A 23,480-nucleotide genomic window follows, 5' to 3' on the forward strand; every position below is an offset into this window, starting at 1 on the left:
TGTGGAGACTCGTGGAAAAGGGGGTGCGTCTTTGAATTAGGGGGCCCTGGGAGCAGGTAGGGAGCGGGTGAAGCTGGATATGAAAGAGTAGTACCTAATTCTTTATCCTCCGTTTACTCTGCCGGCATGACCCGGCATGTGAGCCTCTTGCAAAGAATGTGGGGGCCCCCAAGCGCCAGGGGAAGCCCTGGAGCTCTGTCTGGTAACAGGGCTGGGGAAGGGCCGCTGCGCTGGTTCAGACTAACGTTGGTAAGGAGTACGCGGGCCCCAGGGTCCGGGAGAAGCCGGCGCCTCCAAGGCAAGGAAGAGCATCAGCAGGGCTGTGGGGAAGCAGGGCAAGCCTTAGGCGTCCCTCTTCTTTTTGTAGCTTTATTTACAGCACACGGAGGGGAGTTTCGGTGTGCAGCCCCTCCCTCAAGAGGCCCTGAGCCGCGCCTCCGCTCCACTTAGAGGTGTGGGTGGAAAATGAGGGAGAGGAGGGTAGGCGGGAGCCCCCGGGGCGGTTTTCGCCCACTGACGCTGCCACTGTGGGAGTGTGTGTGGGCGGAACGGGCCCCAGAGCAGAACAATTGAGGCACTCCTCTCCTGCCTGAGCCGAAGGGACTGGCCCACCTACTCAGCAGGTGGGGAAGGTCACTGCTGGGAGAGGGGCCAACTAAGGAGTATGGGGCAGTCAAGGGGGGGGAGTCCTCGAGGAGAGGGGAGGTCTTTGGGAACAGCTCAGCAGAGCTGAGCAGAGCAGGGGTCCACCTGGCTTGCTGAGTGGGAAAGGGCCACACCCCTCCCTCTCAACCCCCTGGGTAGGATGCCACCAGATAGTGAAACTGGCCAGCAGTGGTCCCTGGTGTCCACTGTGGACAGGACAGGAGGTCCTAGTTCACCTCAGTGTGGAAAGTCACCTTGAGTGGTGCTGAGACTGCTGGATCTTTAGGGTGGACGGTGAAGACTGTTCTGGGTGAGAAGGAGGTCCAGCAATCCTAGGGGTGTGCTGGCCGGCCTCAGTGCTCAAGGTCTCCTTGTCCCAGTCCAGAGAAGTAAAAGCTGAGAAAGGTGGTGAAGAGCCTTCGACTTCAGCAGATCTTGGGCTGGCTTTTGGTACTTGTGGCCAGTCTCTGATGGCACTGGCATGTTTATGCCTCTGGGTAATGCCTGAGTCTTTTCGTCTGTGCGCAGCCTTGGGTATTGGGCAGCGGGAGCCTTCAGAGGAGGGGAAGAGAAGCAGATAGGAAAGAGGACAATTGCAAGTGTGGGCTGTTACCCAGCAGGGGGACTTGTACTGATTGCCTTCCTTTCTCTTTATTGCGCTTCTCTTCCCAGGCCCGGTGCCCGAGCCATGGCACTGCCTCGGACACTGGGGGAGCTGCAGCTGTACCGGGTCCTGCAGCGCGCCAATCTCCTCTCCTACTATGAGACCTTCATCCAGCAGGGAGGCGACGATGTGCAGCAACTGTGTGAGGCCGGTGAGGAGGAGTTCCTGGAGATCATGGCACTTGTGGGCATGGCCACCAAGCCCCTCCATGTCCGGCGTCTGCAGAAGGCACTGAGAGAATGGGCCACCAATCCAGGGCTCTTCAGCCAGCCGGTGCCTGCCGTGCCTGTCTCCAGCATTCCACTTTTCAAGATCTCTGAGACTGCAGGCACCCGGAAAGGGAGCATGAGCAATGGGCACAGCAGCCCAGGGGAAAAGGCAGGCAGTGCCCGCAGTTTTAGCCCCAAGAGCCCCCTTGAACTTGGAGAGAAGCTGTCACCACTGCCTGGGGGACCTGGGGCAGGGGACCCCCGGATCTGGCCAGGACGGAGCACTCCAGAGTCCGACGTTGGGGCGGGAGGAGAAGAGGAGGCAGGTTCACCCCCCTTCTCCCCACCTGCAGGGGGAGGAGTCCCTGAGGGGACTGGGGCTGGGGGGCTGGCAGCAGCTGGAGCTGGGGGTGGTCCGGATCGACTGGAACCAGAGATGGTACGCATGGTGGTGGAGAGCGTGGAGAGGATCTTCCGGAGCTTCCCGAGGGGTGATGCTGGGGAGGTAACGTCCCTGCTGAAGCTGAACAAGAAGCTGGCACGGAGCGTGGGGCACATTTTTGAGATGGACGATAATGACAGCCAGAAGGAGGAGGAGATCCGCAAATACAGCATCATTTATGGCCGCTTTGACTCCAAGCGGCGGGAGGGCAAGCAGCTCAGCCTGCATGAGGTGAGGACCCCATTCTCGTAGCGTTGCACTTGGCTCCCAGGCCCCAATCTACTGACCTTGGAGAATCTTCATACTCTTCAGGTCTGTTTCATTGCCCTTTGACCAAGATCCCAGGACCCATACACCCCAGTCCCAGCTGCTGCAATGCTTTCCTCCCCAACTGAGAGGGAAGCAGAGATACAGGCAGGAGCCCAGGTGTCCTGCTCTACGCTGCTCAGGAACCCATGGGTGGAGGCGGCTCTGGACATTCCCCGGGAAGCTGTGGTGCTGACCTCTGTCTTCCTTCTTCAGAAAGCTGCATAGTGTCAAATCCTAAGCAGGCATCTAATGTATGGGCTTCATTTGTCCACTCGTGTAGGGGTGTGAGGAGGTCTGGGCGAGGCAGTGGGGAGTTAGGATTCTGACCGCTCTGGTGGCCCCCTCCACAGCTGACCATCAATGAGGCTGCTGCCCAGTTCTGCATGAGGGATAACACGCTCTTATTGCGGAGGGTGGAGCTCTTCTCCCTGTCTCGCCAAGTGGCCCGAGAGAGCACCTACCTGTCCTCCCTGAAGGGCTCCAGGTGAGACTTTCTTCTCCCAGGTTCTTTCTGAATTAGATTCCTGCCAAGGAGCTGGGACATAGCCTAGCTGCCAGTTGAGGCGCATGTAAGCCTGCTTCCTGTCCTGCATGTCCTGCTTTTTGCCAAGTCCACTTGTCTGCAGTCCGGTTCCTCCTCCTATCCGTCTCAGGTCCTCTCTTAAAGTACTCTTAAAGTAACGCATGCTTCTCACCAGATTCTGTGTTCCCCCATCATGTGTCCCTCCCCAGCCTCACCCTCCTTAATCCTCTTGTCTTTGCAGGCTTCATCCTGAAGAATTGGGTGGTCCTCCACTGAAGAAGTTAAAACAGGAGGTAGGTTTTCCAGGGTGGATGTAGGGGGTTAGTGCAGTCTCTCCCAACCGCCTCTCTTGCTAGGTCCTCATTTCCCCATTTGGGGCACCCGCAGGTTGGAGAGCAAAGTCATTCTGAACTCCAGCAGCCTCCCCCAGGCCCTGAGTCCTATGCACCCCCATACCGCCCCAGCCTGGAAGAAGACAGCGCCAGCCTGTCTGGGGAGAGTCTTGATGGACACTTGCAGGGTGAGTGTACATCAGAACACTTTTCTTCTCACTGTGGGGGTGGAGTAGGCGGGAGGAAGGAGCCAGAAGGCAACTGCCTGGAACAGGGTTGGGAGGCCTGGCTGGATGGGGGCAACGGGGCCTGGGCCGACCGGTCTGCTCTGCGGTTGAGGGTGGGGGTTCTGTTGACTGTAGTCCCTTACCTGATCCATGCCCATGCCCACAGCTGTGGGGTCATGCCCAAGGCTGACGCCGCCCCCTGCTGACCTGCCTCTGGCATTGCCAGCCCATGGGCTATGGAGCCGCCACATCCTGCAGCAGACACTGATGGATGAGGGGCTGCGGCTAGCCCGCCTCGTCTCCCACGACCGCGTGGGCCGCCTCAGCCCCTGTGTGCCTGCGAAGCCGCCTCTGGCAGGTGAGGCAGCAGCAGTGCTGTCCCCAAGCACCCCTACCACCTAGGCCCCACCCAGCAATCCTGGTGTCCTGGGGCCAGGTGGGAGGAAGAGGGATGTAGTCGCCAGAGAGGGCAGGCAGTAGGATGGTTGGGTGCTAGCCAACCAGGCCTTGGGTTGAGGAAGGGAGGACCCGGCAGGGCTGTTCCCACAGGGGAGGGTCTGACCCTAATGGAGATCTGTGAAGGGGGAGCTGGGCTGAACAAGGGGACAGAGAATGGGGGACTAGGGGAACAGGAAGCAGGGTCACCAAGAAAAGAAGCGGAGGTAGAACTGCCATCTAGGTGGGAGGGTAGAGCAGGCTAGGAGTCAGGGTAGGGTTTCCCAGCTTGGAGTAGAGGAGCCCAAAGGGGGATGCTTTGTGTGTGGCTGGGGGAAGGGAGGAGTCTGCCAGAGGGCCAGAGCGACTGGGCTGAGAGTGATGCAGCAGACAAAGCCACCAACCCTGGCTTGGTATTTTTAAACTGTGCGTGGGTGGGAAGTGGGGGCGGGGACTTGAAGGGGGGCTCTTCTTTGGGGGAGGAGCTGGGAGGCTAGCTTCCTGTGCTCCCCCTGATTTGGCTTCTAAGAAACTTGAGGGGCATGAGAGTNCACCCCCACAGCTCCTGACAGAACCAGAAATTCCAGCGGAACGGAGGCGGGAGACGGAGAAGGAGAGAGACACGTACAGAGAGAGCTGCACACGGCCAGAAAGGGGAGAGGGGCATACACACTTGGGTGTGGAACCCCCACACGCACCTGTAAACGTGCGGTGGGCAGGAGGCAGTAATTCAACAAATCTAGCTCTGCTGCAGTCCGTCCAGCCACATCTCTGCATGGTTCACCCCACAGCCTCCTAACCTACCTCTTCTCCTTGCAGAGTTCGAGGAAGGGCTGCTGGACCGATGCCCTGCCCCAGGACCTCATCCGGCTCTGGTGGAAGGTCGCAGGAACAGTGTCAAAGTGGAGGCTGAGGCCAGCCGGCAGTGAGGGGCGCGCTGGTGTCCTCAGACCCAGGACTCAGACTTCTGGCTCATAGACTCCTATGTTCTCCATCCCTGGCATCTAGTCACAACCCTGGATCCTTCCGCTGCCCTTCTCCTGCCTCCCCACCTGCTCCATGGGCATTGAACTATGGGGCTTCAAGCAATAACGAGCAGGGGCCTGGCAAGAGGACACAAGGAGGGTGCGTGGTGCCCCTTCACCCTTGCCTAAAGCAAGGGGGCAAGGACTCTGCCTCCAGGGCATTTGGAGTTCTCCCCTCCCTTACACAACACACTCCCATTCTCTGTAGCTTGAACCAGTGGTATGAACAGTTGGATTCAGTTTGGACGTGGGGGAAAGGGGGAATTCCCTGGTAAGGTCCAACAGCTAAAAATGGCAATGTTTCCCCCCACAACTGGGGGCCCAGGAACACTGGACCTGCTCCTCCTCCCCTCTGCTCCCCCATTTTTGTGCTTCTAGTTTGTTTCTTTAATTTAACAAGTGCTGCAGTTTGCCCACCTGTGCCCATCTTTCCCCCCAGTCCTCAGCAACTTTTTCCCTCCTGCCCTCATGGGGGGTGGGGGGAGAGGGTGGATGTGGGGTCCCCTTCACCGGCCCCCTCAGGAGGCCTGGGTTGGACTCAGGGTCTCCCTCAGCTGGGGGCTGGACCGCAGCACCTGTCTGAGCAGTTAGAGCGTCTTTCTTTTCAGATTGTGTACAGTAGATTATTTATTTTGTTATTTTGGAATAAAATTTATTTTATGGCTTAGGATCGATGGCCCCTAAGAGGGAAGAAGGGTGGCATGGGAATGGGGAAGTGGAGGGAGGCTGGCAGTGGATGGGAAAGTAGAAAAGAAGCAGCAGGTAGGGCCCCCTAATACACTCAGAGGACCACACACCTGGGCCTGGGTCCCAGACTCAGCCCCCGCCTCTGGGCAGGACTGGCCATGTTGAACCACCAAAGCTAGAGCCACATACAGATGTCACAGCCACATAGACCCCTGGGGCCACAGACACACTAAAGCTGAGTACATTTGGATGAGCATGCATCAAAGAAGCCAGCACATTTGCTGGTGTCTTTTGTGCAGTGTCTCACACTTCCAAACTTGTGTCGTGATGCAGGCAATGTCAGATAGATACATGTTCTTTGTGGACACAACAACTAACGTGTGTGACGTCCATGGATTAACACGTCTCAGGTACACACGCTTTCACACAGCAATACGTGAAACGCAGCCCTCGTACTTCTACACAATCTCTTATGTGTAGCCAAAAGCCTCCATCTGACAGCAATTTGGGGCTGTTTGAAATTTGTTTTTTAATCTGGGCATCACCCACATCTGTAACCCAGGTGTACAGACCCCCCCCTCCCCCCACCTTCTCCCCCCGTTAGGGTCTCCTTAGCTGCTTCTCCATCCCCCCAGGACTGGGACCCAAGCCCACCCCTCAGGCCCCAGCCTCTAGTTAAAGGTGTGCACGTGTCTGTGTATTTCTACATGGTGTCCTGGGCCCTGGCTCGAGGTGGGCGGAGAAGTCCTCCATGTCCTAACCTGTCCTCACGCCCAGCCTCCTTCCTACTCAGCCCCATCTTCCAGGGAGAGCTGTGTGTGTGTTCTGCGTATGCAGGCGTGTTGGGGCGTGTCTCACTTTGGAACCTGAATTTCCCTTCCAGCACTGGAAGGGGGAGGACAGGGGTGTGTGGTAGGAGGGAAGGAGTGGATAGGCTCCACCCACTGTGCATTTTCCTGGCAGTCTTTTCCTCCTGACCAAGGAGTAGGTGGGGATAGGAGGACACCCTTCCCATCTGCTGCTTGGCAGGAGCATGGGCAGGTGTCCAGAGCAGGTCCGTGGGGGTAGAAGAGCTGTCTCTCTGGGTTCCCCTTCCAGCTGGGATCACCAACTAGGATTGGCCCGTAGGTCCAGGTGGGACAGTGAGATCCCAGACTGCCCATAGTGAGAGGGCTGCAGGAGGGGCTGGGTTCCCATGGACCCTCCCCCTGATTCCCCTTGGCCCTCCAGGAGAAGCTTGGTGAGGTCCTGTTCGGTAGGAGGCAGCAAGGGTGGGAACATGTCTTCACCGACCCTGCAAGGAGGAAGCGGAGAAACAGTAGTGTAGGTATGGCACCCACTCCTTTAGCCTCCATCTGGCCAATGCCCGCAGGCTGCCACTCACCAGGTGCCCTGAGGGAACCCTCGGATTGGCTGGCTCAGGCAGCTCTCTTCTGCCATGGTCACATCTGAGCAGAGCAGGGGCTCAGGAGTAGACACAGCATGCTCCTGAGACGGGCACGGGAGCAGGCCCCTGCATGACCAGAAAAGTAAATAAGACAGGGGTGGGGGTAAGGCTGGAAATGAATGAGGAGTATGGTACCAGGAGGGGTACTGTCACTTACTGTGGGTGAGCTTGGTCGAAGGGCAGGTTAATCTGGCTCAGGTTGGGGGGCATCTGCAGGTGAGGTCTAGAAACGGGAAGGAGGGCAGAGTCAGAGAAAGGAAGGCTAGGCAAGGGTACAAAGTGAAGGTCATTGAATGAGGAAACAATTTCCAGAAACTTTTCCTGACTGCTTAGTCTTAGGTAAGCCATGAGCTCAGTCTTCTCACCTGTAAAATGTGTATGTGTTGGGGATTGGGGTTGGTGGGGGGAGAGGAGGGCTGCATTAGCTAATGTCTAATGTTTCTTTGGATTCTGGTGATTCTAAACCCCTGCCCCTGTCTTGACCCTACCTCAACTCCCAGGAGGGGAGATGTCCTGCCTTGACTAAGAGTTAATAAGCACCTGCGATTATTATTATAAGAGTGTTACTTGGGGGACAAAAATGCCTAGGCCACTTCAAGGCCAAAACAGATGAATAAATAAAAATCAAGACAACAGATAAATGACAGTGGATTTCAAGAACAGGACAGGTAATATTAATACTAAACATAGCCCTTGCTATGAGCTTTACAGGTATTACTAACTCAATTAACCTTCAAAACAATCCTATGAGGAAGGCAATATTAGTATTTAGTATAATTGTCATTATTCCCCATTTTACAGATGAGGCACCAGACCTAAGAACTTGCCCAAAGTCAGTAAATGGTGGAGCTGGAATTCAAACCCGGCTAAATCTGGATCTTAATGGCTAACACCTCAATGGAGTGGACAGAAGAGACAGAGTGTTAGATTTTTGCTACCCCTTTCTCACAGAGGAGAGTCTCCTAACAAATGCAAATACCCAACCACCCTTGCAGGATACTCGCCCCATCCCCAAGAGGTTCTTCCACTTACTCCTGGAAGGTTGATAACATGTCTTCCCGGGAGAGGGTTTGGTATGAGGGCATGGAGTGAGAGTGTGGTGGGTACACCTGGGACCTGGAGAAAGAAAGCAGATCCCTCTGATGCCAGCCCTTCTCCTGGACACCCCTAGCCCCTGCCTCAGGATAGCGAATCCCTTTCACGGAAAGGAAAGTTCCCTGCTTCAGCTCCCAATGCCAGCTTTCCCAGCTGCCCATGCTAAACGCCTGTCTTCACAGACTACTCCCATTCCTGTCTCCCAAGCTCCTTACACCATATCTGGACTGAGCTGCATATTCATGGAGGAATCAGGGGCCATTCCAAGATCATAAGTGGTCACCATGGTAGGCATTTGGGGTTCCAGGGTAGGAAGTGGCTGGTCCCTGAAAGAGGCAAGGAGATACATGTGACCAACAAAGGGTTGATGCCATCACTTCTTCCTGCAAGTAGTACCAGGCCCCAGCTATCATCCACAGCATCACACTTACCTTTCCACAGTCATCTTGATGGTAGCTGGGACGTAACCCCTGCCATCCTTACCCATCTGTTCAGCTGTTGTGGGGAAGAAAAGGAGAAACATGGAGTGCCCCAGGATTGGAAAGAAAGGGATGTGGAAAAGGTGGGAATAGTTGGTGGGCAAGTAGGAGAAATGGGGCTTCTAAAATGGAGAGATAAGTCAAGGATGACGTGTGCGTGGAGAGGGGCAATGGGAGTACGGAAAAGATGGGCAAAGGAAGGATTCAGAACTGCCAGCTTCAGCTCACGCTTGTAGTGGCTCCGGAAGGCTTCATCCTTGGGTTTCTTGGGGTAGAGGTTTTTGAGCTGAGCAAGGTCCCGGATTCGGTCCCCCAGTGAACGAATGGATAGGTCTTTGGCAGAGAATGGCTGGATGTTCTCTATCTGTGGGGAGCCTACAATGGGAAAGAGACCCTGAGTCTCTCTGTCCAGACACTCTTCCCCCTGCCCAGCCCCACCACAGGACTCATTCTCAATCTACCAAGGCAAGGGGGAGAAGAATGAGGGTAAGGGTCTTGAGGGAGAGAGACCCACCAGTCTCCATTCCCACAGAGCTCACAGTGAGAAGGCAGACTGCAGAAGGGAGGAGAGAACTTGGATCTATGGAAGAACTTCCTGAAGATCAGGGTTGGCATCAAGGAAGGCCATGACATTTCCTTCCCAGAAGAAACCCCAGAGGGCATAGGCACAGAGACAGAGGACTGGCTGGGGTGACCTCACCATCCTGGCCCCGGATGACATGGGCAATGGTGATGCCCCCAATCTCTGAGTCGCTGAAGCGAAGGAGGAATGTTCCATCAGGCTCGTTGAGAAGAAGGCTAGTGACGTACTGTTTGCTGATGAAGCCAATGATCAGCCTAGCCAGGATGAAGGAGAGGATGGGGGTAGGGGCACTGGCTGTGGAGAAGAAACTAGAGGTGCAGCTATTCAGGTCACTGGGGCAGGGACTCACCGATCTGACCAGTAGCTCCGGAGACAGCGTTTGGTGAGGTCCAGGACACCATCGAACCATTGCCAAAAGGTGAAGCCACGACCCAGCAGGATCTCCTGGGGAATGGTGTGGGGGGAGCTAGTGTGAACACAGGAGGACCAGAGCTAGAGCCTGGTTAGGACAGGCACTGGGCCGTGAGTGCCCAGTCAGGAGAGTCACAGGGCTGAAGGATCAAACTGGACCTGAGATCTCATCGATGACAATAGCCAATCCTCACATTTACCATGTGCCAGGCAGTATTCCAAGCCCTTTCCACAAATTAATTTATCTGCTCTTTACAAGCCTATGGAGGTATGTCCTATAAGTATCCCATCTTACAGATGAAGAAATGAAAGCCTAGAAAGGTTAAATAACTTGCCCAGGTCTATACAGCTGGTGAGAGGCAGAGCTGGGATGTAGCCCAGGAAGTCCAGGCCAGGGTCCGTCATAACCACCGTGCTCCACCTGTCCTTAATTAGGCCTGGTGGAAGTTGAGTCCAGGGAAGGTGGTTTTGCCAAGTGTGAGTGTCCTGCTCCCTTTGCTAACACATCCTCTGGTCATGTAGACTTTTCTTTCTTTTTTGCTAAGAGAGCAGTACATAACTGCGTTTACCCAGCTGGTCATCAACAAGGACACCCAGATCTTTCCCCCCATTCTTATAACAGATACAGTCCTGAGCCACCTCATTTTGGAGGCAGTAAAATATAGTAGCTAAGAGCAAGAAATACGGGGTTCCATCCCAGCCATGCCACTCACCTGCTGTGAGGCGTTGGACAAACTACTTAACCCCTCTGAGCATCAGGTTCCTTGTCTGTAAAATGGGGATAATAATAGTACCTACCTCAAAGGGATGTTGGGAGGAGTAAGTGAGATAACATACATAAAGTGCTAAACATAGTGCCTGGCATGTAGTACGGTGTCAACACACGGTAGCTGGTATTACTGAGTATGTCCCTGTGGGATTTCATCCTGGCTTTTTGCAGTAGGAACTATTTTCCCAATGGGTCAAAGTCATTTTGAATCAGAGCTGTGTTTACACACAATCTGGATGAGTCATACAAGTCACTGGTGAAGAGGGAGGACACAGGGCCCCCAGACCAAAACCTGAGGGATGCCGGAGAACACATCCTCTGGGCTTACCCCCTAGGCTGAAGGGTTTTCCAGCCTGGGCTGTGACAGAGGTCTCCCTGATGAACGTAAGGGGGCATTGCGAAGACCCCAGTGGCCAGTCTCGGGACAGAGGTTGGGAAGGTCCTGAGTGCCTCAGGGATGAATAGCTTAGGGGTGTGAGGTCCAAAGAGCAGGGGAATGACCTTGTTGAACTGTGACCAGGACACAGAACGATGCTGGAAGGCCTCCATGCTGAGGCTGTTGTCATTGAAGATCTTCTGGGCGAGGAAGAGGAAGTGCTCTGGGAGTAGCCCCCTATTGGTCCCCACTTCAGCCATGAACTTGAGGTTCAGAGTTTCACACATCTTCTCCCAGGGCACTCGCTCAGCCACCACAAAGGGCACACGGTCCTGGTGTGAAGTGAGAAGGACAGAGCACTTCAGGCTGTCATCCTCATTCTTCCTCAGGAGACGCCTTCATCCTTCCCACCTCCCCAAGGCTGCCCTTCCCAGGCATTGTCCCCCGGAGCTTGCTCACAAAGATGGCTCATTTCCAAGAGTAGTTTAGGGTACTACAACATGACAGTTGTTAAGACTGGCATGAAAAGAGGTCAGATGTACAAAAGCATGAGGTTAGAGAGTATGAAAGAGTTAGAAAAAGTCCATGAAAGGGAGTTAAGGCCACTCCCATTTAAACATGTCTGACCCCAGCCCTTCCCCGCCATGTTAGAGCCCACAGTGACCCTGTTCCTCCCCGCCACCAATTCCAGGTCTTTTCTCACCATCTCAGAGAAGGCATTATCCCACAAGATGGTGGCTTTGGCATTGTTGTCTTGGTTGCCGTGGACAATGACCACCAGGGGCAGAGACAGAGCCTGGCAGGGGTGAGAAGGGGGATCTTCTTACTGGAGCAGGGGGCTTCGGTGCAGTGAAGCTACTGGATTCACACAACATAGTAAAAGTTCCTGGTGATTTATCAAATGCTTTCCGAAGCTCGATTAGGGCCTTACTGTAGAGAAGTGGTTATAAGTCAGTGCTATGGAAGCAGACTTCCAGATCTCAAATGCCGGCTCCAACACTTAGTAGCTGGGCAAATTACTCAATCTCTCTGTGTCTCAATGGAGTCATCTGTAAAACGGGGCTAATAATAGTACTTACCTCATAATGTTATTGTGAAAACTCTGTGTGTATGACTTAAAATAGTGCCCTGGTCTATAAAAAATGTGTAATAAATGCTAGTTGCTGCCACACCACGATTCTGTGGCAGATGCACTGGTGCTCCTGTGGTGGTGCACCCCCTCCGCTTTGTCCCAGTGCACATGAATCCCAGACACATAAGGTATGGAGCTATCATGAGGAGTGAGGATCCAGGGCCCCAGCATGTGTGTGGCATGGAGGGGACCTAGGGCCCCAGCTTGGGCGGCCTGAGGTTCAGTTCACCTGGAGCTGGATGGGGAGTTTGTTGGGACCAAGCGTGAAGCTGGTGGAGAAGAGCACGGCACACTTCTCCTCAGTGACAGACTCAGTGCCCTTCCGCTCACAGCGCTTGATTTTCTTCAGAAGCTGTAGGGTGGGGTGAAGGAGAGCAGGGGTGAGGACAGAGATAGCATCTTCTGGATTCCTGACATCCTCTCTGGGGACACTCCCTTAGTCTGAGGACCCCTGCCCCCTCTCCGCCACTGCTCCCTGAAACCCTCACCAGGTTCTTGAACAGGGCAGAGCAGCAGTTGCCAGGAATGCTGTTCTCCAGGGCCACGGTGTTGTTGATGATCTCTCCAGTGCTCTCTCTGTCGGGGGAGGTCAGAGAGTGAGTGGGCGCTTTCCAGCTGGGCCAGTCCATGGGTGAACGGTGTGGACTACTGGCCCCAAATCTCCATCTCCCTGCTTGGGTTCTTAAGGAGAGTTCCCATCTTGGCCAAATCATGATTTCCCATCCCATTCCAGTCCCTTGCCTTCCTCTGCCTTGACCATTCGGGGTCCACACACCCCACAGTCCTCCCTCCTTATCACCTAGCTCTTTGTGGTGCCAGTTCCCCGGGATCCTCTGGCCTCCACCACCCCAAAAGGCCTTCTCCAGCCCCAGCTTACGTTCCAGCCCCGGGTCCCTGGGGCATGCTCAGTTCCCTTGCTTGCTTCTCAGTCACCATGTCGGCCCTGACCAGTGGAGGCTTGGCTGGGGCACCCAGGAACCGTAGGCCCAGCAGGAATCGAACCCCAGCCTGGAACTTGGTCTGAGTCTTCAGAACCTGGGGGGGCTGCTTCTCCACCAGGAAAGAGCTGCGAGGAGTGAAGACACAGGGCAGTTAGTGGGTGGCTCCCTCCTGGTACCCTTCCCACAGCTCCAACCCTCTTCCTTCCTTGGGGGTCTGCTCTAGGCCAGGCTGGGGGTTAATGGGAGCATACCTGGTGACGAGGGTTCGCAGGACTTCATCCAGCCGGCTAATCAGCACTGCCCGGGCTTTGGGCTCAAGCTCCCCACCAGCCGCCCCCACTTCCTGCTGCAGCTGGGAATAAATGTCCACCAGGCTCTCACACCTGGGGCCAGGACAGTGGTCAGGGGGCACAGGATTCAGGCTGCCTGCTCCGGCCCAACCCCCTTACCCCTAAACCCAGAAAGAAAGCAGGAGAGTGTGTGTGGAGGGGTGGGATAGGCAGTGGGTCTTGCTACAAGGCACCAGGGCTGAAAGGGCTGTGGGAGCTGCCTTGACTCTGGGTGGGAGGTTCCTTCTCTGTGCCGGACCCCTGTGGAAACCCAGCTACTTCTTCCCCAGTACTCTGGAACCCAGAGACCAAATAGGAAAAGGCTTTTCATTTCTCTGGGCAAGGGGCTTGAAGAGAAAAGTATGGGCCTGCTCGCGCTCCCTCCTCTGGGCGTACTTGTATAGGACGCCACCTGACAACAATGTGAAGAGTTCTGCTGGAACTGGCTTCTCTGAGTCTTGGCCCATGCCAACGCCTGCCTGCCTGGTTTTTCTCTCCTGCGTGTGGGTCCTCCAGCAGGGACAGCAGACACCCACCCCCAGCCTGACCTCCCATTCCATCAGTCCTGCCCTCCCATTCCATCATTCCATCCAACCTCTCCTGTAGTGGCGCCAGGCTCTCCTCAAAGGGTGCGCCATTCCCTGCCAGCTGCTGCTGCCGTTTCCAAATCTGGATCCTCTTCAGCACCAGGGCCTGGGTTGCCTCCAGCTCCCCGACAGTCTCCTGCAGCAACGTGGCCAGGGCCTGCAGGCAGTGGAGGCCTGAGCCAGGGCCCCCCAGTCTCTTCACCCAGCCCCCGAGGGAAGGGCTCTGTTTCTCACCTCTCAGGTGTTCCCCTATCCCACCACCTTGTGTGACCCTCTGAGGCCTGATCTCCATCCCTCCACAGAGCTGAGATCCCTCAGAGACTGAACTTTGAGTTCAAACTCCACCTCCCAGTCCATCACTTACCTCACTTTGCCCAGTTCCACTGGCAGGAGCGTCTATCAAGTTGTGCAGAGACACTGAGGGTGAGGGTAGAAATCAGGGGTACAGACAGACCTGAGTCAAGCATGAGGTCCAAGAGGGGATCACTGCCACACACTCCCCAGAGCACTCCTAAGGTGCCAGGCCCAAGCTCCCACCTTGGCCAGCCTCGGCACCAGGCTGCAGAGCTTCTCGGAGAAGGCGAGTTTCCCCCACCCGATGCTGCAGCCTTTGCAGGGCTGTGTTAAACTTCATCTCCTCCTGCTTCCAGTGGAAGGGCATTGGCAGGTGGCGGAACTGCACAGGAGGGACAGACGCCAAGAGGTGAGATACTCTGTCCATCTCTCTACACTAGCCTCCGCTCCCTAGAAGGTTGCTCTGCAAAAAGGAGACAAAGTACTTCTCTTGTCTGGTCCCCTTTCTCTTCTGATGGTTCTCCCTGGCCTTTTGGAATCTCCCAGGAATAAGACCTCTCTCAGCAGAATCAGCTTCTCACCCCTTGCTCTCTCCTCCCCAGACCTCACTACCTTCAGTCCCTCACTTTAAAGCTTCCCTGAGCTTGGCTTGGGGGTGCACTCTGACCCTCAGGTACCTCCTTTGGTCATTCTGGGCCTAAAACATTGAGCTTTTCCTCAAGTTCAAATTCTTCCTAGTTTCTCCTGGCTCAGGCTGAAGTCCCAGGGAGCTGAGTTGGGGTGGGAGGTGGGGCATTAACAATACCTGTTCCATAACAGCTTTTTTCTCCCCTTGAAGTATTTGTTTGAAAGTGGCCACCAGCTTCAAGGGGTCCCTTTGATATATGCTCTATAGAAATGAAGAGTGGCAGACCAGATTAACCTGGCTCTAACCCATGTTGTTCTCCCCCTCCAGTCCACGCCTCCCCCCTCCATCCGTACACACACTGAAAAGGCAGCACAACTGTAGACTCCAGAAGTTTTCATGCATTTGCATGCTTTTAAAGCCTAATTTGCATACTAGCTAACAGCTAACTACAGGAACACCAATTTGCTTCCAGCATCCAATTTCTTCCAGTGTTCAATGTTCATCCCAGCTCCACTCCAGCCGCACCCCAGCCTTGTCCCCTATCCCCCTGCCCCCACCTCCAGGGTGCTGATGTGTTGCAAGATGGCGCTCCCCTCCCCCTGCTTTCCGGCTGAGGCCTGAAGGCGCTGGACAGTGGCCGAAAGTAGGGCGCTAGCCATGTTGCAGCAGAAGGTGTCTGAGCCGACCAGGAACTCCCTGTGGAAAGATCAGGATGAGGAGGCCTTGGGTCAGGTCCCCTTTAGCTCTACTGACCTTGCACCCCTCAGCAAACAGCTCAGCAGCTCCTTCCCAATTCTTTTCTACATCCAGGCCCTCTACAGCTTCATCCATGTGCCTTTTTTTCCTCAATTTCCTAGCTGCTGTGGGAAGTGTCCACCTTCCTCTATAGCTCAGCCCCCTCAGGGGGCGGAGGACTCCATGTGTCAATGTGCTTAATAATCTGGTTGGTGTGGCACAGACTCTCTGCTAAATCTAGGCCACTATACATGGAATAACGGGTCCCAAGTCCCAAAATGGGACAGAGAAAATCTAAGGAGAGGGAAGGTGAGTGGGGGAGGACCCGGGAGGACCAGCATGGGGCAGCCAGGACTCACCAGGGCTGGTTCTCTAGCCAGTCACCCAGGAGATGCCGCAGGTGTTGAGGAAAGTCGACATAGAGCCGTTGCAGTTTTTCCGGAGGCATCTTGGAGACCAGACCCCACAGAGACATGATCTGGGGTTTGGAGGCTGCCTGCTGGAAAGAAACAAGGCCACTCCAAGAGGTGCCCAAGAAAGCTGGCCTGTGTTCTGGGGGCAGCCAGCAACCTCCTGTAGACAGCCCTCCCAGACACCGTCCGGACATGTCCCCACTACCACTCACAGCCAGACCACCTCAGACCAGGGACATCTTTGGTCACTGTCTGAAACAAGGTAATCTCTTCAATGGTAGACAAAGGGGTGAAGGGGTGGGAAGCGGAGGACAGGGGAGGTGCATAGGATAGAGAAAGCTCTCTGAGAGAAGGCAGAGGACTCAGGTTGCCACTCTGAGCTTGCTCTGGCTCTGTAGGCAAGGAACCTCCCCACTGTGAGCCTTGATCTTCTCATCTCATAAAATATGAGGCTTGGATAAGTGCAGAACTTTCCAGAAGTTTTTAAAGTAGTAGGCGATTTTGGTTTTTAATCTGTGGAATCGCAGTTGTATAAAAGGTATAAAATTGAAGTTTCACTCTTGAAAGCCAGTGTGGTAGGCCTGGAACTCTACTGCTTCTACTTCCTTCTCCCAACCCCCTGAACCCAAAGGTGTCCCTGCAGAAACCCAAAGGTTTCAAAACCCCAGGCCTCCATGAGATAATTTGAAAACTACCAAGCTGGATGAAGAAGAGAATGGGAGACCAATAACAGCTACCGTTTATTAAACAGTTACTATGTATGAGGCATTATACAAAGCTCATAATCCCATTAGAGCTTTGCAATAATTTTTAAAATATGTAATTATGCCCTTTCATAGATGAAGAAACTGAGTCTAAAGGAGGCTCTCTAACTTGCCAAGGCCACTAAGCAAGTGAGTTCAGAAATCAGGATTTGAATCCAAGGGTGTAACTGACACCGACATCCAGCTGTGAGAGCCCCTTCCAGATCCAGATCCCATCATCCAAGGAGGAGGGGCTGTGGGAGGAGAGGTGAAGAAGTAGAGATGAAGGAAAGGGAAAAGCAGAGGAAATTGGGAAGAAGGTGGGAGAGACTGGAGAAAAAGTGGGGTCAGTAAGCCTGGAGTGAAGAGCCTAGAAGTTGGGGAGTGGAAGCCAGAAGTTAGGCTAGAGGCCAAGGGCAGAGGAGAAAAGATGGAGAGAGAAAAGGAGAAGATGGGAGAAGTAGGGGGGAAAGGTGCATCCCCACTTCTGGGTGGGCTGCAGGGTGGGGAAGTTCAACCAGTGTTTTCCCAGGGGTCTCTCAGCACATTTCCCATAATGCCCCTCTCCTAGAAATGAGAGAAGATGAGGATGGAAACTCCCCGAGGCTCCCCCAGCCCAGTATCCCCAAGCTCTCCTGGTGGGTTTTTAGCTTCTCATCTCTCCCAAGACTCCTAAAGGACAGAGAACAAGGGGTCTTTTCTCTGGAGACTCTTGCTCCAAAACCCTCTTGTCCCCCATGCCCCGCGCCCCCCACCTTCTATCCCCTCTAGCTTTTTTCTCACAAAGGCAGAATCCCCCCTCACTCAGGGTCTTCCAGTAGGCCTTTCTCTACCACCTCCCACTCTAGACTGAGGCATCTCTAGGTCTGTGTTTCAAACTCAAGGGAGGGCTCCATTCCTCTCTTCTCTCTTCCTCTCCTGTTTCTCACGGTGTACACACCTTTAACCCTCTATCCTTACCCGACTGAATACTCAGGTAATCCTTAAGCAGAAGGCAGCCTCCCGTTCCTCCATTAACCCCTTGAGTGACCAGCCTCCTGGCAAGGCCCTGACCTCAAACCTCCTCCCCTACTCCATCCCCAGACATTAGGGAGGCCACACTCCTCCCTAGCCCACCCTACAAAAACGCAGGTGGCCCTGCCGGTGGGCCTGCCCGGACTGCAGGCACTTGAAGCTTTAAGCCCCCAGAAGACTAGTCGGAAGGAGGAGCCACGGCGCGAGGGGGCGGGGCCAGTGCTCCCCAACACTTCCCAACCGGGAAGGCGAGCCCGGACGTCCACGGTCCTCAACAGCCTGCTTCGTGGCCTAAACCCGATCACCTCTATCCCTACATTCTCGAGCCCTCTGACCGTGGGACCACAGGATCAAAAGTCAAAAGAGCTTCTCTGAGTTACCCAATATGTGTTTGTGGCGGTGGGGGCGGGGAGGTGGAGCCAGTTCAGCACGAGGAGGGTTAACTCCGCGCCGCCACCGGGAAATCTCGGCGTCTACAGCAGCCAAGCGTGGAGCACTTTTGAGGGGGAAATTCCCCCTCCTCTGGGGCACCATGAGGTCTATATCTGGGGCTCGCTCACCCCCAGCCACACCCTTGAACAGCAACCTTTACGGGGGGGACAGGATAGGGGCTTGTCAAGGACCCACCTCCCTCTGGCATCAACCTTCTAGGGAGGGGCAGCCACCTCCCTTCCCCCCAGGGCAGAGGGGCACCTCCTTGCCCTCTTTTCCGTGCCTTTACTTGCCCCTGGAGGTGCGGGGGCGGGGGTGTGGAAAAAGTGACCCGCGCGGGGAGGTGGGAGTTCTGGGCCTTACCCATACCAGATTGCTGTGAGAATTTAAACCTGCCCAAACCCGGGACCACCAGCTACCAAAACCAATTGAAACAGTTTCTCAGGGACCATACACCCCGCCCAGGGGAGGGTAGCGACAGGACCCCCGCTAATCCACCCCCACACACACACTCCAAGTCAGAGCCCCCCACCCCCTCGGAGGCATCCCCTCACCTTGGCAACCCCTCTGCTGTCTTCTCCCTCTCTCAGCGGGCACTGCCAGGCCCCATGGGTCTGTAGCTCTGTCCAGCGAGTTCAGGGCTGGCCCTGCTGGCACCCCCCCCTCCACCACCACCACCACCACCGAAAAGAACACACACACACACACACACACACACACACACACACACACACACACANCTCTGTCCAGCGAGTTCAGGGCTGGCCCTGCTGGCACCCCCCCTCCACCACCACCACCACCGAAAAGAACACACACACACACACACACACACACACACACACACACACACACACACAACCTCTCCCGTCCTTCCTTCCTCAGTGTAAGCACTGGCTGCCCCAGCCCGCTGTTTCCGGCTTCTCCGTCTAACCAGGTCCCTCCCTGGAGCTCTGACGACACAGAGAAGAGAAAGTGGGCTGGAGGAGGAAGAGGAAGAAAGTGGGGTGAGCGTGTGTGCCTCCTATGCCGGGTGGGGGAGCACGGGGTCGAGGGAGCCAGGACTGGGGCTCGGAGCCCTGGAGCCAGACTGGAGGGGAGCCTGATCCCCACTTATTCTATCCCCTCAAAAGCGATCAACTTTTCTCCAGAAAGTCACCTAATAATAATACCAAGCGGCGACTTGCGGCCCTAAACTGCCTCTTCCACACGCAAACTTGTTCAGGGGCCCGCGGTTTGGGCTCAGGAGGAACTGGGCACCCCGGGGCCTCTGGAAAAGCAAATCCCTCTAGGCTCTGCGCTCCCTCCAGTGGATGACCCTGAAAAGCAGCCAGGGTGCTCGAGGTTGTCTGGAACTCCTAGGTCCTCCTCCCTTCTTGGCGGGGCGCGCCTTAGAGGTCGCGTGACTACGGATGGGAGTGTGGGGGGGAGGGGACCCCAGAGCTCAGAATTCTGGAAGCCTCCACAGGAGTCTCATGCACTGAAAACTATCTCAGCCCCCTCCTCACAGGGTACTACTCTTCAGACCCTTGTAGGAAACGACACAAGCTAGAGTTGCTGCCTGCAGATTCCCAAAGGACAAGTTTGAACAGGAATCTGCTGTGCAGCCTTGGCAAAGTTCCTGTTTCTGTGGTAAACACTGAGACACACCCAGAAACAAACACATACATGTACAACTTCCCTGGCCCTAAGATCGCGCGCGCGTGCGCGCGCGCGCACACGCACACATGCTTACACATGTGCGGGCTGGCTCACAGACACGTTAGCCCCCAGAGCAGCAAACAAGTCACAATAAGACACGCACATACACAAGGCTGGCTCAGCTTCTGAGTCATCGTCACAACTGGTGGATGGTTTTTGCAGCTTTTGCTGGAGGAGTTGCTGAAGGAGGCCGAGGGACCCAGAGAGGCCTCCATGGCCCCAAACCTGAGAGACAAGATGTATATAGAAAGAGTGGTCTCTAGGGGATGGTGGAAGATGGGAGGTTTCAAATCCCTCTATCCCCAGACAGGGCTGGGCTGAGGGGCCAAAGCTAGGCCTATGCTGCCCCCTGGTGCTTAAACTGATTCCCAGAGCCCAGCTCCTCCCTGTCCTGTCCCATGTGGATGGTCATGTGTATGAAAGAGTGCACGTGTGCATGGAGGTCCCAGCCAGGCAGCAGAGGGTAGCAGTTAAGAACTGGGACTCTGGAGGGGCGCCTGGGTGGCTCAGCAGTTAAGTGTCTCTCTTTGCTCAGGTCATGATCTCATGGTTCTTGGGTTTGAGCCCCATATTGGACTCTGTGCTGATAGCTCAGAGTCTGGAGCCTGCTTAAAATTCTGTCTCCCTCTCTCTCTGTCCCTCGCCCACTTGCACTCTGTCTCTCTCTCAAAAATAAACATTAAAAATTTTTTTTAAAAAATAAAAACAAAAGAACTGGGACTCTGGAGACAGGCTGCTTGGGTTCAAATCCTGCCAACACTGCTAACTGCACAAGTCTGTGCAGGTCACTCTGTGTTTCAGTTTTGTCATCTGTAAAATGGAGCAAGTAATAGTCTTAACTCATAAGATTGTGGGAATGAGATGCAATAATATACGTAAAGACTTAAAACAGTGCCTGGCACTTAGTAAATGTTAGGCACTATTTTTATGGTCCAGAATAAGCCAGGTATGAGGAAGGCAGAAGGGCTTCTATCCTACATAGGGGTCCCCAGGTTTGGGAGTAATAATACTGCCACAAAGACAGAAATATCAGAAGCATGTGTGTTTATGTGTTGACTGTGTCTGGAAGGCAGTGAACTGAGGAGGTGGTAGGGGTGGAGACGGCAGGTAGGGAATCTGTCCGTGAGTTTGGATGACCAGCAATGCTGGGATTGCAGTGTATGCACACAGGTGCTCAAAACACATGCTCCCAGGTCCCCACTCTGCCCGCAGATACTCACAGACAGTGGCTGAATTCATAAGAATTTCAAAAGGTCCAAGTTCTCCCAAATTTTGGCAAGAGAAGGGGAGGATTGAATGCAGTCTCTAACTTTGGGTCCTTTTGCAGGGTAGAAAGGTGAGGCACAAGTACTAGTAGGGACCCACTACTTTTTGTCATCCTCTCTAGCTGCGCCCATGGGGACCCTGTGGGGTCATGGCAATAAGCCAGAATTAATTAAATAATTAACTGATTTTTAAGAACCCAGAATTTAGGGGTGCCTGGGTGGCTCAGTCGGTTGAGCATCTGACTTCAGCTCAGGTCATGATCTCATGGTCTGTGAGTTCGAGCCCCACATCAGGCTCTGGGCTGACATCAAAGCCTGGAGCTGCTTCAGATTCTGTGTTTCCACCCCTCCCCTGCTCGTACTCTGTCTCTCCCTCTCTCTCTCTCAAAAATAAACATTAAAAATTAAAAAAAAAAAAAAAGAACCCAGAATTTAGAGGCCAATCCAGCTTGGGTCTGACGCCACTTAAGAGCTTTGTGACTGTGTACCAACCCCTCAAATGGAGACAACAGTTTGGCAAAATTTAAGGAGGCACTCATCTTCAGGGTTTACAGTTGTAGGGTCTGCTAGACTTTCAGCCATGACACCCCCACTTGAATGACCTGCCCAAAAGCCCTGCCATCCCACCAAGTGGGCATTAAGATTACATGAGAGAAAGCATAGGAAAAAGGAACTTTGTGGTCTGTAAAGGGCAGTTTGCAAGCCAATAGTGAGTCACAAAAGCAATCTGAAGACTGTTTTAGTTTGCTAGGGCTGCCGTAACAAAGCACCACAAGCTGACTTGGCTTAAACAACATATTTCTTGTCTCACAGTTCTGGAGGCTAGAAATCTCAGATCAAGATGTTGGCAAGGTTGGTCCCTTCAGAGAGCTGGGAGGGAAAAGTCTGTTCCAGGTATCTCTCCTTGGCTTGTAGATGGCCATCTTCAGGTTCACATGGTGTTCCCCCTATATTTGAGTCTGTCTCCAAATTTCCCCTTTACATAAGGACACCAGTCATATTGGCTTAGGGCATACCCTTAATGACCTCATTTTAACTTGATTACCTCTGTAAAGTCCCTATCCCTAAATAAGATTACATTCTGAGGTACTGGGTGAACCTCAAATGAGTATGAATTTTTGAGGGACATAAGAATTCAATACAAAATATGAATTAAAAATGTAATTAATTAAAGTAAGCTCCATGCCCTACATGGGGCTTGAACTTACAACATCGAGATCAAGAGTCATATGCTCTACTGACTGAGCTACCCAGGTGCCTCTGAAAATATGAATCTTTGAGAGACACAGTTCAATCCATCACAGTGAGCCTTAACCATCACTTTTTAAATAGTTTATTGATTTTTGAGTGAGACAGAGAGCTGGGGAAGGGCAGAGAGGGAGAGAGAGGATCTGAGGTGAGCTCTGCACTGACAGCAGAGAGCCCAATGCAGGGCTCTAACTCATGAACCATACTGTGAGATCATGACCTGAAGTTGGATGCTTACCCTACTGAGCCACCCAGGTGCCCTTAACTCTTTAAAAACAAAGTAGGATAAAATGGAACAGAAAATATCAGAATGCATCACACAAAGCAAGTATTGGTTAATGAAACTTTTGTTTCAGTTTTCTACAAGTATCTGAGTTATAGGTCATGATATAAAAGATCATTTTTATTGCAGACTGTGATCACAAATCAAAGCGCCATTTGGATGTTGGTAAACATCATGTATCACTTTGCATTGCTTTTTAGTTATTTTATGGACATTTCCTTCTTCTCTGACAAGAACAGAAGCTCCCAGGGGTGGGGATTCATATCATACTAACACATTCCTATGCAGCTAGAAAAGACAACATGCATTCTTGCTAATGAAGACAAGGACTTCTATTTACTGAGTCTTTACCAGGCAACTGGTGCTGGGCTAAGTGTTTTACACTCTCTTATATAAGGACTAAACTTAGTTATGTATTGATGGCAGGAGCTCAGTACATTTCACAGATAAGATGAGTGGCCACATGTTCAAGAGCACTGGGTAGTGTCCTGAGATTTGTGGAGGATTGAGGGATAGAAAGAAGAAGTCACAGAAGTATGGGAAGCTGTGGTGGACCCTTAGCCAGCTCTGTCTCCCAGGCCTTTGCCATTCTCTCCAGCTTTTCATCCACCTTGATATCAACTCAACACTTAGATTAGATGAAACAGAGACCATAAATTGGAAACTCTTCCAGTTCCCTTCTCTCAACCAACACATATATTCATCGGCAACTGCACCTATCCCATAGGCTCAGAGGAGAAGGAGCCCCTGTCCCTACCCTTCCCTGAGGTATGTTTCTCCACCTGTGCTCAGGATCCCTGCCTCTGCCTCCTCAGGCACCCTTCTATTCATAGTCCCCTTGAGCCTCCAAATCTCCAACTTCATTCTCTAATTATTATATCTCTTTACTCTGAGCATATAAACAAACATATTCAAATTCCCCCTCCCCTTTAAAAAAGTAAAATGGAACTGGTAGCAAACATATAAAACGATCCTTGGAATATATATTTAGTTAAGTCAGCAAAAATTGTTGGTGTCTGTTCTCAGGTTCTTACAGCCAAGAGCAGGAGTCAGATTAGGTAGCAAACAGTGATATTATAG

General features: G+C 53.5%; 2 protein-coding genes across 4 annotated transcripts; one reads left to right on the forward strand and one right to left on the reverse strand.

Moving 5' to 3' along the window:
- Positions 1-583: 583 nt before the first annotated feature.
- NAB2 (NGFI-A binding protein 2) lies at positions 584-5,481 on the forward strand. Its single transcript, XM_077757540.1, has 7 exons — positions 584-623; positions 1,318-2,191; positions 2,620-2,753; positions 3,034-3,085; positions 3,180-3,312; positions 3,518-3,709; positions 4,606-5,481. The coding sequence occupies exons 2-7, from the start codon at positions 1,334-1,336 to the stop codon at positions 4,713-4,715; spliced, it is 1,479 nt and encodes a 492-aa protein (XP_077613666.1). The 5' UTR covers positions 584-623; positions 1,318-1,333; the 3' UTR covers positions 4,716-5,481.
- Positions 5,409-18,583, reverse strand: STAT6 (signal transducer and activator of transcription 6). 3 transcript variants are annotated; one of them, XM_077757538.1, is made up of 22 exons: positions 18,461-18,583; positions 15,664-15,800; positions 15,127-15,265; positions 14,747-14,830; positions 14,185-14,323; positions 14,012-14,064; positions 13,656-13,804; positions 12,983-13,114; positions 12,668-12,856; positions 12,279-12,366; positions 12,020-12,142; positions 11,362-11,454; positions 10,784-10,990; positions 9,452-9,546; positions 9,220-9,356; positions 8,748-8,894; positions 8,472-8,535; positions 8,256-8,366; positions 7,978-8,061; positions 7,103-7,168; positions 6,883-7,011; positions 5,409-6,792 (listed from the first exon to the last, which is right to left on the reverse strand). In XM_077757538.1, the coding sequence occupies exons 2-22, from the start codon at positions 15,777-15,779 to the stop codon at positions 6,603-6,605; spliced, it is 2,535 nt and encodes an 844-aa protein (XP_077613664.1). In that variant the 5' UTR covers positions 15,780-15,800; positions 18,461-18,583; the 3' UTR covers positions 5,409-6,602. The 3 variants fall into 3 exon arrangements, with proteins under 3 accessions (XP_077613664.1, XP_077613665.1, XP_077613663.1); XM_077757539.1 differs by having other exon boundaries at positions 14,012-14,043; positions 15,664-15,803; XM_077757537.1 differs by having other exon boundaries at positions 15,664-15,803.
- Positions 18,584-23,480: the final 4,897 nt, after the last annotated feature.

This window comes from Crocuta crocuta, unplaced genomic scaffold (genome assembly GCF_008692635.1).
Source record: "Crocuta crocuta isolate KB4526 unplaced genomic scaffold, BGI_CrCroc_1.0 scaffold549, whole genome shotgun sequence".
Taxonomy (NCBI): domain Eukaryota; kingdom Metazoa; phylum Chordata; class Mammalia; order Carnivora; family Hyaenidae; genus Crocuta; species Crocuta crocuta.